We start from the raw sequence: 19,372 nt of genomic DNA, 5'->3' as shown, positions 1-19,372 counted from the left end.
GTGACAGCACAGGGACACAGGTGACAACACAGGGACACCCAGAACAACAACGGCGCCGGCAAACCGAGCACGCTGAGACTCGGCTGGACACACACAGCCAGGGTGACCCGTGACAGTGACACTGCCCCGCTGGGGACAGCTGGGGACACTGTGAGGACACTCTGGGGACACTCTGGGGACAGCTGGGGACACTGTGAGGACACTGTGGGGACGCTGGTGACACTGTGGGGACAACTGGTGACACTCTGGGGACACTCTGGGGACAGCTGGGGACACTGTGAGGACACTCTGGTGACACACTGGGGGCACCACGGGGACAGCTGGGGACACTCCGATGACACTGTGGGGACGCTGGTGACACTGTGGGGACAACTGGTGACACTCTGGGGACACTGGGGACAGCTGGGGACACTGTGAGGACACTCTGGTGACACACTGGGGGCACCACGGGGACAGCTGGGGACACTCCGGTGACACTGTGGGGACACCCTGGTGACACTGTGGGGACAACTGGTGACACTCTGGTGACACTCTGGGGGCACCACGGGGACAGCTGGGGACACTGTGAGGACACTCTGGGGACACCACGGGGACAGCTGGGGACACTCTGGTGACACTGTGGGGACACTCTGGTGACACTCTGGGGACAGCTGGGGACACTCTGGTGACACTGTGGGGACACTCTGGTGACACTGTGGGGACAGCTGGGGACGGCTGGGGACACTCTGGTGACACTGTGGGGACAACTGGTGACACTCTGGGGACACTGTGAGGACACTCTGGGGACACCGTGGTGACACACTGGGGACACTGTGGGGACACTCTGGTGACACTCTGGGGACACTCTGGGGACAGCTGGGGACACTCTGGGGACACTCTGGGGACACTGTGAGGACACTCTGGGGACACCGTGGTGACACACTGGGGACACTGTGGGGACACTCTGGTGACACCATGGGGACACTGGTGACACACTGCGGACACCACGGGGACAGCTGGGGACACTCTGGTGACACCGTGGTGACACACTGGTGACACCCTGGTGACACTCTGGTGACACCCTGGTGACACCCTGGTGACACCCTGGTGACACCCTGGTGACACCCTGGTGACACCCTGGTGGCACGGACCCGGTCTCCTGGGAGCTGATGAGCCCCAGGGCCTCGGAGACGCAGCGCTCGGCCTGGCGCAGGCAGCCCTTGAGGCGGTGCAGCAGCTCGTTCTCGGGGAACTTGCGCTCCCGCGCCTCCGACTCCAGCGCGCGCAGCTCCTCCAGCGCTGCGGGCAGGGGCGGCTCTGAGAGCCCGGCTCCACAGGGGAGCCCCCAGAATCCCCCTGGGAGCCCCCCGAATTCCCCTGGAGAGCCCTCAAAACCCTCCCTGGGAGCCCCCAAAATCCCCCCTGGGAGCCCCCCGAATTCCCCTGGAGAGCCCCCAGAATCCCCCTGGGAGCCCCCCGAATTCCCCTGGAGAGCCCTCAAAACCCTCCCTGGGAGCCCCCCAAACCTGCCCTAGAGAGGCCCCCAAAACCCCCTTGGGAGCCCCCAAATTCCCCTGGAGAGCCCTCAAAATCCCCTTGGGAGCCCCCAAAATCCCCCCTGGGAGCCCCCCAAACTCCCCTGGAGAGCCCTCAAAACCCTCCCTGGGAGCCCCCAAAACCCCCTGGGAGCCCCCCGAATTCCCCTGGAGAGCCCTCAAAACCCTCCCTGGGAGCCCCCCCAAACCTGCCCTAGAGAGTCCCCCAAAACCCCCTTGGGAGCCCCTCAAATTCCCCTTGGGAGCCCCCAAAACCCGCCCTGGAGAGCCCCCCAAAACCTCCCCTTGGAGAGCCCCCCAAAATCCCCTTGAGAACCCTCCAAAACCCCCCTGAGAGCCCCCCAAAAGCCCCTTGGGAGCCTCCTTGAGAGCCCCCCAAACCCCACTGGAGAGCCCCCCAAAACCCCATTGAGAGCCCCCCAAACCTCCTTGGAGAGCCCCCAAACCCCCCTGGCGACCCCCAAAACTCCCTTGAGAGCCCCCAAACCCCCCGTGGGAGCCCCCCAAATTCCCCTTGAGAGCCCCCCAAAATCCAACTGAGAGCCCCCCAAAATCCAACTGAGAGCCCCCCAAACCCCCTTGGAGAGCCCCCAAACCCCCCTGTAGACCCCCAAAACTCCCTTGAGAGCCCCCCAAAACCCCTTGGGATCCCCCAAACCCCCTTGGGAGACCCTCCAAACCCCCTGGGAACCCCCCAAACCCCCTGGAGAGCCCCCAAAATCCAACTGAGAGCCCTCAAACCCCCTTGGGATCCCCCAAACCCCCTTGGGAGACCCCCCAAACCCCCTTGGGATCCCCCAAACCCCCTTGGGATCCCCCAAACCCCCTTGGGAGACCCCCCAAAACCCCCTTGGGAGACCCCCACTCACTGCGCTTGCGGCCGTCCTCCACCTCGAGGGCGATGCGCACCTTGTTGGCCCAGGTGTCGAAGGACTCTGCGCGCACCTTGAGCTTGTGCAGCATGGCCGGCAGCTCGTCCAGGGTGTAGCGGTACCTGGGGGGCACCCGGGCTCACTGGGGGGCTCTGGGGGCACCCCAAAAGGGACACACGGGACCCCCAGACTGAGCTCACGGGGTGTTCGCCATCCCAGGGACACCTCGAGATCTTCAGCGCCCCCAAAACACAGCCAGGGTCACACCAGGAACCCCCCAGATCAACCCCATGTGTGTCCCCAGGGTCACATCAAAGCCCCCCCAAAACCATCTCCAAATCTGTAGAGGAGCCACCAGGTCGTGGCTGTGTCCCCCCCACCCCATCCCAGGGACACCCCAAGATTTTCAGCACCCCCAAACCACAGCCAGGGTCACACCAGGGTCACACCAGGACCCCCCAGATCAACCCCATGTGTGTTCCCAGGGTCACATCAAAGGTCCCCAGCCCCCCAAATCCCATTCAAACCCCCCCCAAACTCCTCTCCCAGCCCCCCAATCCCCCGTCCAAGCACGTCAAATTCCTCTCCAAACCCCTCAACCCCTCTCCAAACCTCCCCAATCCCATCCAAACCTCCCCCAAACTCTATTTAAACCCCTCCAAACCCTATTCGACTCGCCCAAACCCCTCTCCCAGCCCCCCAAAACCCATTTAACCCCCCCAAACCCCATCCAAACTCCCCCAAACTCCATTCAAACTCCCCCAAACCCCATTCATCCCCCCAAACTCCATTCAAACTCCCCCAAACCCCTCTCCAAACCCCATTCAAATCCCCCCAAACCCCAAACTCCTCTCCAAACCCCATTCAATCCCCCCAAACCCCATTCAACCCCCACCAAACCCCTCTCCAAGCCCCCCAAAACCCATTTAACCACCCCAAACTCCATTCAAACCCCCCCAAACCCCATTAAACTCCATTCAACCCTCCCCAAACCCCTCTCCCAGCTCCCCAAACCCCATTTAAACCCCCCCAAACCCCATTCAAACTCCCCCAAACCCCCCTCCACACCCCACTGAAACCCCCAAAATCCCTCTTCAAACCCCCCAAACCCCATTCAAACCCCCCTAAACTCCATCTAAGCCCCTCTCTCAGCCCTCAAACCCCATTCAAACCCCTCCAAACCCCACTAAACTCCATAGAACCCCCCCAAAAGCCATTCAAACCCCCCTAAACTCCATAGAACCCCCCCAAACCCCATTCGAACCCCCCTAAACTCCATTTAAACTCCCCGAACCCTTCTCCAAACCCCACTAAACCCCCTTTAAACCCTCTCAAACCCCATTCAAACCCCTCCAAACTTCATTCAAACCCCGTTTAAAGCCCCCCAAGCCCATTCCAACCTCCCCAAACCTAAACCCCATTTAAACCCTCTCAAACCCCATTCAAACCCCTCCAAACCCCACTACACTCCACAGAACCCCCCCAAACCCCATTCAAACCCCTCTAAACTCCATTTAAACTCCCCGAACCCTTCTCCAAACCCCACTAAACCCTATTTAAACCCTCTCAAACCCCATTCAAACCCCTCCAAACCCCACTAAACTCCATAGAACCCCCCCAAACCCCATTCAAACCCCCCTAAACTCCATCTAACCCCCTCTCTCAGCCCCCAAACCCCATTCAAACCCCTCCAAACCCCACTAAACTCCATAGAATCCCCCCAAACTCCATTTAAACTCCCCAAACCCTTCTCCAAACCCCACTAAACCCCATTTAAACCCTCTCAAACCCCTCCAAACCCCACTAAACTTCATTCAAACCCCATTCAAACCCCCCTAAACTCCATTTAAACTCCCCGAACCCTTCTCCAAACCCCACTAAACCCTCTCAAACCCCTCCAAACCCCACTAAACTTCATTCAAACCCCATTCAAACCCCCCTAAACTCCATTTAAACTCCCCGAACCCTTCTCCAAACCCCACTAAACCCTCTCAAACCCCATTCAAACCCCACTAGACTTCATTCAAACCCCGTTTAAAGCACCCCAAGCCCATTTAAACCCCTTCAAACCCCACTAAACCCCATTTAAACCCTCTCAAACCCCATTCAAACCCCTTCAAACCCCACTAAACCCCATTTAAACCCCCCCCGAGCCCCACCGAACCCCCTCCAGCCCCCACCTGAGGTACTGCTTGCTGCGGGGGCACTTGCACAGGTCGTCCATGTGGTAGAGGCAGACGAGGCCCTGGGGGCAGTCGTAGCAGGCCAGGGCCGACAGGAAGCACGTGGTCTTGCACTTGTCACACTGCCGCTCGTCGTCGGGCAGCAGCTCGAAGGCCTCGCGCTCGGCCTCTGTGATGCCCTGGGGGGGCAGGAAAATGGATATCAGAACCCCTCTATAGAGATTTTGGGGTGTTCTCAGCACCCCCAATCCCTTCATGATGCTCTGAGAGGGATAAAAATTCCCTCACATTTCCCCCTGCAGCTTCAACCCTTCCTGCTCGGCCTCCGTGATGCCCTTGGGGGTAGAAAAATGGACATCAGGACATCCCCCATGGAGATTTTGGGGTGTTCTCAGCACCCCCAATCCATTCGCGATCCCCTCAGAGGGATAAAAATCCTCCCTGTAGCTTCAACCCTTCCTGCTCTGCCTCCGGGATGCCCTGGGGGGGCAGGAAAATGGATATCAGAACCCCTACATAGAGATTTTGGGGTGTTCTCAGCACCCCCAATCCCTTCATGATGCTCTGAGAGGGATAAAAATTCCCTCAGATTTTCCCCTGTAGCTTCCAACCATCCCTGCTCTGCCTCCGGGATGCCCTGGGGGGGCAGGAAAATGGACATGAGACCCCCTCCGGGGGAGATTTTGGGGTGTCCCTGTACTCCTAATCCCTCCATGATCCTCTCAAAGGGATAAAAACTCCCTCAAATTTTCTCCTGTAACTCCAACCCCTCCTGCTCTGCCTCTGGGATGCCCTGGGGGGGGCAGGAAAACCAATATCAGAACCCCCCCACACAGAGATTTTGGGGTACTCTCAGCATTCCCAATCCCTCCATCACCCCCTGAGGGTGACAAAACAACCCTCACCCCCTCCCCAGACCCTTTGGGGTGCCCCAAAAGCGCCACAACCGCCCCCCCCCTCCATCTCCCTGTGCCCTCCCCGTTTTTGGGGGTGCCCCCCACCCCTCGTTTTTGGGGGCGCCCCCCACCCCCCGTTTTTGGGGGTGCCCCCCACCCCCCGTTTTTGGGGGTGCCCCCCACCCCCCGTTTTTGGGGGCGCCCCCACCTTCTCGAGCAGGGCCTTGCGCAGCTTGCGCTCCTCCTGCACGAGCACGAACATCTCCTTGTGCACGGCGGCCGCCAGGTTCAGGTCCAGCTTCTCGGGGCTGGCGGCCATCTTGCAGATCAGCTCCTCGTGCGAGAAGACGCAGTAGCGGCGCAGGCGGCGATAGTGCTCGATGCACTGCCGGCCCGCGGGGAGCTGCGGGGAAACGGGGGGTCAGGGGGGGTCCCCAAAACCTGGGGGGGACCCCCAAACACAGCCCTGAACCCAGCTGTGCTGAGCTCCCAAACCTGGGAGCCTTCCCATAGCCCTGAACTGAGCTGGGCAGCTGATGATGCTCTCAATGCACTGCCTGCCTGCGGGGAGCTGGAAGGGACTGGGGGTGTCAGGGGGGTCCCCAAAACATGGGGGGACCCCCAAACACATTTTGTGCCCCCCAGAATTTTGGCTTCTCCTTTTCTTTTTCTTCCTTTCTCCACCCATAAATTTCAGTTTCCCTCTTTGTGCTCCCCTGTTTTTTTGCCATATAAAGGAATAATAATAATATATAAAAAATAATTTATAATTCCAGCTCCTGCGGGGAGATGGAAGGGACTGGGGGCGTCAGGGGGGTCCCCAAAAAACCTGGGGGGACCCCTAAACGCAGCCCTGAACCCAGCTGTGCTGAGCTGCCAAACCTGGGAGCCTTCCCATAGCCCTGAACTGAGCTGGGCAGCTGATGATGCTCTCAATGCACTGCCTGCCTGCGGGGAGCTGGAAGGGACTGGGGGGTCAGGGGGCTCCCCAAAACATGGGGGGACCCCCAAACACAGCCTGGAACAGATCTCAGCACCCCCAAAGCTGGGGAACCCCCCATAGCCCTGAACCTGGCAGTGCTCCGTGCACCCCCTGCCTGTGGGAGCTGCACGGGGGTCAGGGGCTCCCCAAAACCGGGGGACAGACATTCTGTCCATCCCCCACCCAGGGATATTCTTCTTTCTCCCCCAGGGATATTTTTCTTGCTCCCCCAGGATATTTTTCTTGCCCCCCCCGGGTAGTTTTTCTGCCCTTTCAGGCACTTTCTAAGCCCCTCCAAACACATTTTGTGCCCCCCAGAATTTTGGTTTCTCCTTTTTCTTTTTCCTCCTTTCTCCACCCATAAATTTCAGTTTCCCTCTTTGTGCTGCCCTGTTTTTTTTGCCATATAAAGGAATAATAATAATATATAAAGAAATCATTTATATTATATTATATTATATTATATTATATTATATTATATTATATTATATTATATTATATTATATTATATATATTATATTATATTATATTATATTATATTACATTATATTACATTACATTATATTACATTACATTATATTACATTACATTATATTACATTACATTATATTACATTACATTATACTACATTATATTATATTATGTTATGTTATATTATACTATATAATATTATATAGTATATATTATATTATATTATATTATATTATATTATATTATATTATATTATATTATATTATATTATATTATATTATATTATACTATATTATATTATATTATATATAATATTATATAATATTATATAATATTATATATTATATTATATTATATTATATTATATTATATTATATTATATTATATTATATTATATTATATTATATTATATTATATTATATTATATTATATTATATTATATTATATTATTATTATATTACACTATATTATATTATGTTATACATGGTAAAAATATAATATTATCGATATAATATTATTAATATATCAAGATCCATTATCACTATATTATTAATAGAATAATTGTGTATATTAATGTATTAACATATTGATATGTTAATTATTGTAACACTAATATATGACTAAAAAAATTGATATATGCGATATATAACATATAATACACAAGATATAGTGTATAATATATAATATATAATATATAGTGTATAATATATAGTGTATAATATATAGTGTATAATATATATTGTATAATATATAGTGTATAATATATAATATATAATATATAATATATAATATATAATATATAATATATAATATATAATATATAATATATAATATAAAGGAATAATAGAAAAAAAAATAAAGGAAGTCTGGAGGGTTTTGATTCCTCCAGCGCAGGCTTTTCTAAGTGCTAGGAGATGAGAGGGCTGCTGTACCTCCATGTTCACTTTATCACACTATTACAGGTATTTCTCTGCCCCCCCCAGGTATTTTTTCTGCCCCCCCCAGGTCAATTTTTTACCCCCCCCCAGGTCCATTTCCTGCCCCCCAGGTCCATTTTTTACCCCCCAAGTACATTTTATGCCCCTCCAGGTACACTTCCTGCCCCCTCAGGTACAATTTTTACCCCCCCAGGTATATTTTCTACCCCCAGGTACATGCTTTACCCCCCCAGGTCCATTTTTTACCCCTCCAGGTACACTTCCTGCCCCCTCAGGTATATTTTTTACCCCCCCCAGGTACATTTTCTACCCCCCAGTCCACTTTTTACCCCCCCAGGTACATTTCCTGCCCCCTCAGGTCCATTTTTTACCCCCCCCAGGTCCATTTTTTATCCCCCCCAGGTCTATTTTTTACCCCCCCCAGGTCCATTTCCTGCCCCCCAGGTCCATTTCCTGCCTCCCCAGGTCCATTTCCTGCCCCCCAGGTCCATTTTTTAGCCCCCCAGGTCCATTTTTTACCCCCCCCAGGTACACTTCCTGCCCCCTCGGTACATTTTTTACCCCCAGGTCCATTTTTTACCCCCCCCAGGTCCATTTTTTACCCCCCAGATCCATTTTTTACCCCCCAGGTCCATTTTCTACACCCCAGGTCCATTTTTTACCCCCCAGGCCCATTTTTTACCCCCCCAGGCCCAATTTTTACCCCCCAGGTCCATTTTTTACCCCCTCAGGTACACTTCCTGCCTCCCAGGTCCATTTTTTACCCCCCCAGGCCCATTTTCCTGCCCCCCAGGTCCATTTTTTACCCCCCCAGGCCCATTTTCCTGCCCCCCAGGTCCATTTTTTACCCCCCCCAGGTCCATTTTTTACCCCCCCAGGCCCATTTTCCTGCCCCCCAGGTCCATTTTTTACTCCCCCAGGTCCATTTCCTGCCCCCCCAGGTGCATTTCCTTCCCCCCCAGGTCCATTTTTTACCCCCCCCAGGTCCATTTTTTACCCCACCAGTCAATTTCCTGCCCCCCCCAGTCAATTTTTTACCCCCCCAGGTCCATTTTTTACCCCCCCCCAGGTCCATTTCCTGCCCCCCAGGTGCATTTCCTGCCCCCCAGGTCCATTTCCTTCCCCCCCAGGTCCATTTTTTACGCCCCCAGGTCCATTTTTTACCCCACCAGGTCCATTTCCTGCCCCCCCCAGTCAATTTTTTACCCCCCCAGGTACACTTCCTGCCCCCCAGGTCCATTTTTTACCCCCCCAGGCCCATTTTCCTGCCCCCCAGGTCCATTTTTTACCCCCCCCAGGTCCATTTTTTACCCCCCCAGGTCCATTTTCCTGCCCCCCTCAGGTCCATTTTTTACCCCCTCAGGTCCATTTTTCACCCCTCAGGTCCATTTTTTACCCCCCCAGGTCCATTTTATACCCCCCATGTCCATTTTTTACCCCCCCAGGTCCATTTCCTGCCCTCCAGGTCCATTTTTTAGCCCCCCAGGTCCATTTTATACCCCCCCAGGTACACTTCCTGCCCCCTCAGGTCCATTTTTTACCCCCTCAGGTCCATTTTCCTGCCCCCCAGGTCCATTTTTTACCCCCCCCAGGTCCATTTTTTACCCCCCCAGGCCCATTTTCCTGCCCCCCAGGTCCATTTTTTACTCCCCCAGGTCCATTTCCTGCCCCCCCAGGTGCATTTCCTTCCCCCCAGGTCCATTTTTTACCCCCCCAGGTCCATTTTTTACCCCACCAGTCAATTTCCTGCCCCCCCAGTCAATTTTTTACCCCCCCAGGTCCATTTTTTACCCCCCCCAGGTCCATTTCCTGCCCCCCAGGTGCATTTCCTGCCCCCCAGGTCCATTTCCTTCCCCCCCAGGTCCATTTTTTACCCCCCCAGGTCCATTTTTTACCCCACCAGGTCCATTTCCTGCCCCCCCCAGTCAATTTTTTACCCCCCCAGGTACACTTCCTTCCCCCCCAGGTCCATTTTTTACCCCCCCAGGTCCATTTTATACCCCCCATGTCCATTTTTTACCCCCCCAGGTCCATTCCCTGCCCCCCCTGCCCGTTTTCCTGCCCCCAGAGCTCACCCAGTCGGCCGTGCAGAAGTTGACGGCCTCGGCGAAGTTGTAGCCCTGGTTGAAGCCGCTGTGGTAGGCGCGGGGGAAGGTGATGACGAACTCGCCGGCGCATTGGTTGGTCCGGACCACCTGGTGGGGGGGGGGGGGACACACCTGGGCTCAGCCCCGCCCCCAGGGGTGGCACAGGGCCGGGGTGACAGGGGGGGACACCCCCAACTCACGGGGACGCCGTGGGCCATCAGCGTGTTGGGGTTCATCAGCGTGACCAGCTGGTGCAGCAGGTCGGGCTGGCTCTCGAACAGCTCCGGCGTCAGCTTCTTCATCACCTCCTCCAGGTGCTCGGACCGCGAACGACGGCACCCCGTACCAGGTCTTGGGCTCGCCCCTGCGGGTGGGGGACCCAAAAATGTCCTAATTCACCCCAAAAATGTCCTTATTCCACCCCAAAAACCTCCTTGTTCCACCCCGTACCAGGTCTTGGGCTCGCCCCTGCGGGTGGGGGACCCCAAAAATGTCCTAATTCACCCCCAAAATGTCCTTATTCCACCCCAAAAACCTCCTTGTTCCACCCCGTACCAGGTCTTGGGCTCGCCCTGGGGGTGGGGGACCCAAAAATGTCCTTATTCCATCCCAAAAATGTCCTTATTCCACCCAAAAACCTCCTTGTTCCACCCCAAAAACCGCCTCGTCCCACCCTGTACCAGGTCTTGGGCTCGCCCTGGGGGTGGGGGACCCCAAAAATGTCCTTATTCCATCCCAAAAATGTCCTTATTCCACCTCAAAAACCTCCTTGTTCCACACCAAAAACCTCCTCATCTCACCCTGTACCACATCTTGGGCTCGCCCCTGGGAGTGGGAGACCCCAAAAACATCCTTATTCCAGCCCAAAAACGTCCTTATTCCATCCCAAAACTTCATCATCCCATCCTGTACTACACATTGGGCTTGCCCGTGGGAGTGGGAGACCCCAAAAATGTCCTTATTCCATCCCAAAAATGTCCTAACTCACCCCAAAAACCTCCCTATTCCATCCTAAAAATTTCATCATTCCACCCCGTACCAGGTCTTGGGCTCACCCCTGGGGGTGGGGAACCCCAAAAATGTCCTTATTCCAGCCCAAAAATGTCCTTATTCCAGCCCAAAAATGTCCTTATTCCAGCCCAAAAATGTCCTTATTCCAGCCCAAAAACCTCCTTGTTCCATCCCAAAAATGTCCTTATTCCATCCCAAAAATGTCCTTATTCCATCCCAAAAACCTCCTTGTTCCATCTCAAAAATGTCCTTATTCCAGCCCAAAAATGTCCTTATTCCAGCCCAAAAATGTCCTTATTCCACCCCAAAAACCTCATTGTTCCACACCAAAAACCTCCTCATCCCACCCCGTACCACATCTTGGGCTCGCCCCTGGGAGTGGGAGACCCCAAAAATGTCCTAATTCACCCCAAAAATCTCCTGATCCCACCCTGATCCACACCAAAAACCTCCTCGTCCCACCCCGTACCAGGTCTTGGGCTCGCCCCTGCGGGTGGGGGACCCCAAAAATGTCCTTATTCCATCCCAAAAATGTCCTTATTCCATCCCAAAAATGTCCTTATTCCATCCCAAAAATGTCCTTATTCCATCCCAAAAATGTCCTTATTCCATCCCAAAAATGTCCTTATTCCATCCCAAAAATGTCCTTATTCCATCCCAAAAATGTCCTTATTCCAGCCCAAAAACCTCCTTGTTCCATCCCAAAAATGTCCTTATTCCAGCCCAAAAATGCCCTTATTCCAGCCCAAAAATCTCCTGATCCCACCCCGTACCACGTTCTTGGGCTCACCCCTGGGAGTGGGAGACCCCAAAAATGTCCTAATTCACCCCAAAAACCTCCTTATTCCAGCCCAAAAACCTCCTGACCCCATCCTGTACCAGGTCTCGGGTTCATCCCTGGGGGTGGGGGACCCCAAAAATGTCCTTGTTCCACCCCAAAAACCTCCTCACCCCATCCTGTACCGCCCCAAAACCCCAAAACCACCCCAAAAACCTCCTGATCTCATCCTGCACCACACCTTGGGCTCTCCCCTGGGGATGGGGCACCCCAAAACCTTCGAATCTCACCCCAAAAGCCTCCTGATCCCACCCCAAAAACCTCCTGATTTCCACCCCAAAAACCTCCTGATTTCCACCCCAAAACCTCCTCATCCCACCCCAAAACCTCCTCATCCCACCCCGTGCCACGTCTTGAGCTCACCCTGGGCACAGGACACCCCAAAATGTTCCTCCTGCCCACTCAAACACCCCAAAACCACCCTCACCCCACCCCAAAAACCTCCTGATTTCCACCCCAAAAACATCCTGATTTCCACCCCAAAACCTTCGAATCTCACCCCAAAAACCTCCTCATCCCGCCCCGTGCCGTGTCTTGAGCTCACCCTGGGGACAGGACACCCCAAAAATCCTCCTGGCCACTCAAACACCCCAAAACCACCCTCATCCCACCCCAAAAACCTCCTGATCTCATCCTGCACCACACCTTGGGCTCTTCCCTGGGGATGGGGCACCCCAAAACCTTCGAATCTCACCCCAAAAACCTCCTGATCCCACCCCAAAACCTCCTGATCCCACCCCAAAAACCTCCTGATTTCCACCCCAAAACCTCCTGATCCCACCCCAAAAACCTCCTGATTTCCACCCCAAAAACCTCCTGATCTCATCCTGTACCACACCTTGGGCTCTTCCCTGGGGATGGGGCACCCCAAAACCTTCGAATCTCACCCCAAAAACCTCCTGATTTCCACCCCAAAACCTCCTGATCCCACCCCAAAAACTCCTGATTTCCACCCCAAAACCTCCTGATTTCCACCCCAAAACCTCCTGATTTCCACCCCAAAAACCTCCTGATTTCCACCCCAAAAACCTCCTCATCCCACCCCGTGCCACGTCTTGAGCTCACCCTGGCACAGGACACCCCAAAAATGTTCCCCCGGCCACTCAAACACCCCACAATCACCCCCTGGGCACCCCGAATTCACCCCTGGGCACTCAGATGCCCCCCAAACACTCCAAAGTTGCCCCTCTGGTCCCCCAGATGCCCCCTAAACACCCCAAAGTTGCCCCTCTGGTGCCCCAGATGCCCCCAAACACCCCAAAGTTGCTCCCCTGCCCCCCAAACACCCCAAAGTCGCTCCCCTGGCCCTTCAGACCCCCCCAAACACCCCAAAATCGCCCTCCTGGGCACCCAAAATCACCCCCCGGGCACTTAAATGCCACCCAAACACCCCAAAGTCATTCCCCAAGTGCCCCAGACACCCCAAATTTGCCCCTCTGTCCCCCCAGACACCCCTAAATGCCTCCCAGGTGCCCACCAGTGGAGGCAGTTGATGGAGCAGGTCCCTAAATGCCCCCTAAATGCCCCCAGGTGCCCCCTAAACGCCCCTAAATGCCCCCCTGGCGCCCCCCAGGTGCCCACCAGTGGAGGCAGTTGATGGAGCAGCCTCCTAAATGCCCCCCAGGTGCCCCTTGGTGCCCCCTAAATGCCCCCCAGGTGCCCCCTGGTGCCCACCAGTGGAGGCAGTTGATGGAGCAGTCCCCTAAATGCCCCCAGGTGCCCCCTAAATGCCCCCAGGTGCCCCCTAAATGCCCCCCTAGTGGAGATAATTGATGAAGTAACTCCCTAAATGCCCCCCAGATGCCCACCCAGTACCCACCAGTGAAGGCAGTTGATGGAGCAGCCCCCTAAATGCCCCTCAGATGCCCCCCAGATGCCCCCTAAATGCTCCCAGGTGCCCACCAGTGGAGGCAGTTAATGGAGTAGCCCCCTAAATGCCCCCCAGACACCCCCTAAATGCCCCCTTGGTGCCCACCAGTGGAGGCAGTTGATGGAGCAGCTCCCTAAATGCCCCCCAGATGCCCACCAGGTGCCCCCTGGTGCCCACCAGTGGAGGCAGTTGATGGAGTAGCCCCCTAAATGCCCCCCAGGTGGTCCCTAAATGCCCCCAGGTGCCCACCAGTGGAGGTAGTTGATGGAGCAGCTCCCTAAATGCCCCCTAAATGCCCCCAGGTGCCCCCTAAATGCCCCCCAGGTGCCCCCCAGGTGCCCACCAGTGGAGGCAGTTGATGGAGCAGCTCCCTAAATGCCCCCTAAATGCCCCCCTGGCGCCCCCCAGGTGCCCACCAGTGGAGGTAGTTGATGGAGCAGCTCCCTAAATGCCCCCCAGGTGCCCCCTAAATGCCCCCCAGGTGCCCCCCAGGTGCCCACCAGTGGAGGCAGTTGATGGAGCAGCTCCCTAAATGCCCCCTAAATGCCCCCCAGGTGCCCACCAGTGGAGGTAGTTGATGGAGCAGCTCCCTAAATGCCCCCCAGGTGCCCCCTAAATGCCCCCCAGGTGCCCCCTTGGTGCCCCCAGTGCCCACCAGTGGAGGTAGTTGATGGAGTAGCCCCCTAAATGCCCCCCAGGTGCCCCCTAAATGCCCCCCAGGTGCCCCCTTGGTGCCCCCAGTGCCCACCAGTGGAGGTAGTTGATGGAGTAGCTCCAGTGGTCCTCGATGTGCCAGCAGAAGGCCGAGAACACCATGCCCACGTAGAGCCAGGGCACCTTCATGCCCGAGATGTCGGCGTTGATGTGGCACAGCACCGACTGCTGCAGCACCGGCATCACGTTCAGGTTCCAGCCGCTGCCCGCGTACTCCTGGCACACCGGGACAGCGGGGACAGTGTCACCGGGGATGGGGACAGCGAGGGGACAGCGAGGGGACATGGGGACACCGGGGATGGGGACAGCGAGGGGACAGTGAGGGGACAGAGAGAGGACAGTGTCACCCAGGGGACAGAGAGGGGACACCGGGGACAGCGAGGGGACAGCGAGGGGACAGCGAGGGGACAGTGTCACCCAGGGATGGGGACAGCGAGGGGACAGAGAGGGGACAGTGTCACCCAGGGATGGGGACAGCGAGGGGACAGTGAGGGGACAGAGAGGGGACAGAGAGGGGACAGAGAGGGGACAGAGAGGGGACAGAGAGGGGACAGCGTCACCGGGGATGGGGACAGCGAGGGGACATTGAGGGGACAGAGAGGGGACAGAGAGGGGACAGCGTCACCGGGGATGGGGACAGCGAGGGGACAGAGAGGGGACAGTGTCACCCAGGGATGGGGACAGCGAGGGGACACCGGGGACAGCGGGGGACAGAGAGGGGACAGAGAAGGGACAGCGTCACCAGGGATGGGGACACCGGGGGGACAGAGAGGGGACAGCGTCACCGGGGATGGGGACAGCGAGGGAACAGAGAGGGGACAGAGAGGGGACAGCGTCACCGGGGACAGCGGGGGGACAGAGAGGGGACAGAGAGGGGACAGCAAGGGGACATTGTCACTGGGGATGGGGACAGCGAGGGGACACGGGGACACCGAGGGGACAGTGTCACCCAGGGATGGGGACAGCGAGGGGACAGAGAGGGGACAGAGAAGGGACAGCGTCACCGGGGATGGGGACACCGGGGGGACACCCCGGGGACAGCGAGGGGACATGGGGACACCGGGGATGGGGACACCGAGGGGACAGTGTCACCCAAAGGGATGGGGACACTGAGGGGACACTGAGGGGAGAGTGTCACCCAAAGGGATGGGGACACTGAGGGGACACTGAGGGGACACTGAGGGGACGGTGTCACCCAGGGATGGGGACATTGAGGGGACAGTGTCACCCAAAGGGATGGGGACACTGAGGGGACACTGAGGGGACAGTGTCACCCAAAGGGATGGGGACATTGAGGAGACACCCAGGGGACGGTGTCACCCAGGGATGGGGACAGGGACACCCCCAGGACATTGTCACCAGGGGATGGGGACATCGAGGGGACACTGAGGAATGGGGACATCGAGGGGACACCATGAGGATGGCATCACCCAGGGATGGAGACATGGAGGGGACAGTGTCACCAGGGATGGGGACATCGAGGGGACACCATGAGGATGGCATCACCCAGGGATGGGGACACTGAGGGGACACCGAGGGGATGGTGCCACCAGGGGACGGGGGTTTGGAGGGGACAGTGTCACCAGGGATGGGGACATCGAGGGGACAGTGTCACCAGGGATGGGGACATCGAGTGGACACCATGAGGATGGCATCACCCAGGGATGGAGACATCGAGGGGACAGTGTCACCAGGGATGGGGACATCGAGGGGACACCGAGGGGATGGTGCCACCAGGGGACGGGGGTTTGGAGGGGACGGCGTCACCCAGGGATGGGGACATTGAGGGGATGGCATCACCTCACTGATGAGGACACCCAGGGGACACGGGGACAGCGTCACCGAGGGGACAGGGACATGGCATTGCCCCCACACGGGGACAGGGACACCTCCAGGACAGCGTCACGTGGGCATGGGGACAGGGGCACCAAGGGGACAGCGTCACCTGGGCAGGGGGACACCGAGGGGACAGCACACCCAGGGGACGGGGACATCGAGGGGACACCAGGACGGTGTCACCCAGGCACAGGGACAATGTCCCACCTCTTCCTCGGGGGAGGTGACACTGTCCCTGGCAATGCCCCCGTGGGGTAACAATGTCCCCCCGGGGGAGGTGACAATGTCTCCAGTGTCCCACCTCCTACTTGGGGCGGGAGGTGACAACGTCCCTGTGGCAGTGCCCTGGGAGGACGTGACAATGTCCCACCAGGTGAGATGACAATGCCCCTGGCAGTGCCCCAGGGGATGTGACACTGTCCCCCCCCCCGGGGGAGGTGACACTGTGGCAGTGTCCCCATGTCCCACCTCCTCCTCAGGGGAGGTGACAATGCCCCTGGCAGTGCCCCAGGGGAGGTGGCAGTGTCCCCGTTGTCCCCGTGTCCCACCTCCTCCTCGGGTGAGGTGACAATGTCCCTGGCAGTGCCCCGGGGGGATGTGACACTGTCCCCCCGGGGGAGGTGACACTGTCCCCGTTGTCCCCGTGTCCCACCTCCTCCTCGGGTGAGGTGACAATGGCCCTGGCAGTGCCCCAGGGGAGGTGGCAGTATCCCCCCCAGGCGAGGTGGCACTGTGACAGTGTCCCCGTGTCCCATCTCCTCCTCGGGGGAGGTGACAATGCCCCTGGCAGTGCCCCAGGGGAGGTGGCAGTGTCCCCGTGTCCCACCTCCTCCTCGGGTGAGGTGACAATGGCCCTGGCAGTGCCCCGGGGGAGGTGGCAGTATCCCCCCCGGGGGAGGTGACACTGGTGGCAGTGTCCCCATGTCCCACCTCCTCCTCAGGGGAGGTGACAATGCCCGTGGCAGTGCCCCGGGGGAGGTGACAGTGTCCCCGTGTCCCCTCTGTGTCCCACCTCCTCCTCGGGGGAGGTGACAATGCCCCTGGCAGTGCCCCGGGGGAGGTGGCAGTATCCCCCCCGGGCGAGGTGGCACTGTGACAGTGTCCCCATGTCCCACCTCCTCCTCGGGGGAGGTGACAATGGCCCTGGCAGTGCCCCGGGGGAGGTGGCAGTGTCCCCCCAGGGGAGGTGGCAGTGTCCCCGTGTCCCCGTGTCCCCATGTCCCACCTCCTCCTCGGGGGACAGGCGCCGTTTGCCGTCGCGCACGGGGAAGCCGGAGCCGAACTCCTTGGAGTGGATGTCGGCGCCGTACTCCACGGTCACGTCCTCCTCGATGCTGTTCACCAGGCGCCAGAACTCCTTCTCCACCAGCTCCGTGGGCACCATCTGCGGGCACCCGGGCCATCAGGGGGCATTTGGGGTTTTTTTGGGAGGGATTTTGGTGATTTTGGGGTTTTTTGGGGGAATTCTGGGGCATTTTCGGGGGTTTTGGGGCTGTTCACGAGGCACCAGAACTCCTTCTCCACCAGCTTCGTGGGCACCATCTGCGGGCAGCCAGGGCATCAGGGGGCATTTGGGGGTTTTTTGGGAGGGATTTTGGTGATTTGGGGGTTTTTTGGGGGAATTCTGGGGCATTTTGGGGCTGTTCACCAGGTGCCAGAACTCCTTCTCCACCAGCTCTGTGGGCACCATCTGCAGGCACCCAGGGCATTTGGGGGCTTTTGGGGGGGATTTTGGTGATTTGGGAGCATTTTGGGGTTTTTTTGGGAGGAATTTTGGTGATTTTGGGTTTTTTTGGGGGGATTCTGGGGCATTTTGGGGCTGTTCACCAGGCACCAGAACTCCTTCTCCACCAGCTCTGTGGGCACCATCTGCGGACAGCGAGGGCATTTGGGGGTTTTTTGGGGTTTTGGGGATTTGGGGGCATTTTGGGGTTTTTTTGGGGGATTCTGGGGCATTTTGGGGGGTTTTCACCAGGCGCCAGAACTCCTTCTCCACCAGCTCCGTGGGCACCATCTGCGGGCACCCAGGGCATCAGGGGGCATTTTGGAGGTTTTTGGTGATTTGGGGTTTTTTGGAGGGATTCTGGGGCTGTTTGTGCCAGAACTCCTTCTCCACCAGCTCTGTGGGCACCATCTGCAGGCACCGAGGGCATTTGGGGGCTTTTGGGGGATTTTGGTGATTTGGGAGCATTTTGGGGTTTTTTTTGGGAGGAATTTTGGTGATTTTGGGTTTTTTTGGGGGGATTCTGGGGCATTTTGGGGCTGTTCACCAGGCACCAGAACTCCTTCTCCACCAGCTCTGTGGGCACCATCTGCGGGCACCGAGGGCATTTTGGGGGTTTTTGGGGGGGTTTTGGGGTTTTCTGGGAGGATTCTGGGGGAGGTTTGAGGGGATTTTGGGTGGGATTTGGAGGTTTGAGGGGATTTTGGGTGGCATTTGGAGGTTGTTCACCACAACTCCTCCACCTCCTGATGCTCCCTGGGCACCATCTGCGGGCAGGGGGCTTCAGGGAGGGGATTTGGGGGCCAAGGGCCTTCAAGGGGTACAGGATGGTTTTAGGTGGGTCTGGGGGAGACCTGGAGGGGTTTTGGAGGGGACCCAGGCAGGTTTTGGGGTGCTCACATGGATGGGCACATGGAAGCAATCAGCCTTGAAGGCATCACCCACCTCCCCAAAGGGAGGGGAGCTCAGTGGAGTCTGGGGGGCTCAGGAGAGCCTGGGGAGTTTTGGGGGGGATCCAGGGGGATTTGAGGAGATCTGGGGGCTTTTGGGGTGACCCAGGCAGGTTCTGGGGTGACCCAGGCAGGTTTTGGGGGGACCCAGGCAGGTTTTGGGGTGCTCACATGGATGGGCACATTGGAGCAGCCAGCCTTGAAGGCATCACCCACCTCCCCAAAGGGAGGGGAGCTCAGTGGAGTCTGGAGGGCTCAGGGGACCCTGGGGAGTTTTGGGGGGATCCTGGGGGGTTTTTGGGGTGATCCTGGAAGTTTTGGGGTGATCCTGGGAAGTTTTGGGGTGATCCTGGGGGGTTTTGGGGTGATCCTGGGGGGTTTCTGGGGTGATCCTGGGGGTTTTTGGGGTGATCCTGGGGGGTTTTGGGGGGATCCTGGGGGGTTTTGGGGTGATCCTGGGGGGTTT

The 19,372-nt window shown here is 56.9% G+C and overlaps 1 protein-coding gene across 1 annotated transcript in view; it reads right to left on the bottom strand.

The window, feature by feature from the left end:
* KDM5C (lysine demethylase 5C) overlaps positions 1-19,372 on the bottom strand; it is a 47,483-nt gene that overhangs the window by 10,302 nt on the left and 17,809 nt on the right. The window contains 9 exon segments of the mRNA XM_063182149.1: positions 1,131-1,278; positions 2,405-2,529; positions 4,588-4,769; positions 5,695-5,889; positions 9,953-10,072; positions 10,165-10,287; positions 10,289-10,328; positions 14,432-14,613; positions 17,459-17,617. Coding sequence (XP_063038219.1) covers positions 1,131-1,278; positions 2,405-2,529; positions 4,588-4,769; positions 5,695-5,889; positions 9,953-10,072; positions 10,165-10,287; positions 10,289-10,328; positions 14,432-14,613; positions 17,459-17,617 — 1,274 coding nt within the window.

Source organism: Melospiza melodia, unplaced genomic scaffold (genome assembly GCF_035770615.1).
Source record: "Melospiza melodia melodia isolate bMelMel2 unplaced genomic scaffold, bMelMel2.pri scaffold_166, whole genome shotgun sequence".
Classification (NCBI taxonomy): Eukaryota; Metazoa; Chordata; class Aves; order Passeriformes; family Passerellidae; genus Melospiza; species Melospiza melodia.
Note: the sequence above shows the minus strand (reverse complement) of the source record. Positions and strands in the feature narration are given on the sequence as shown.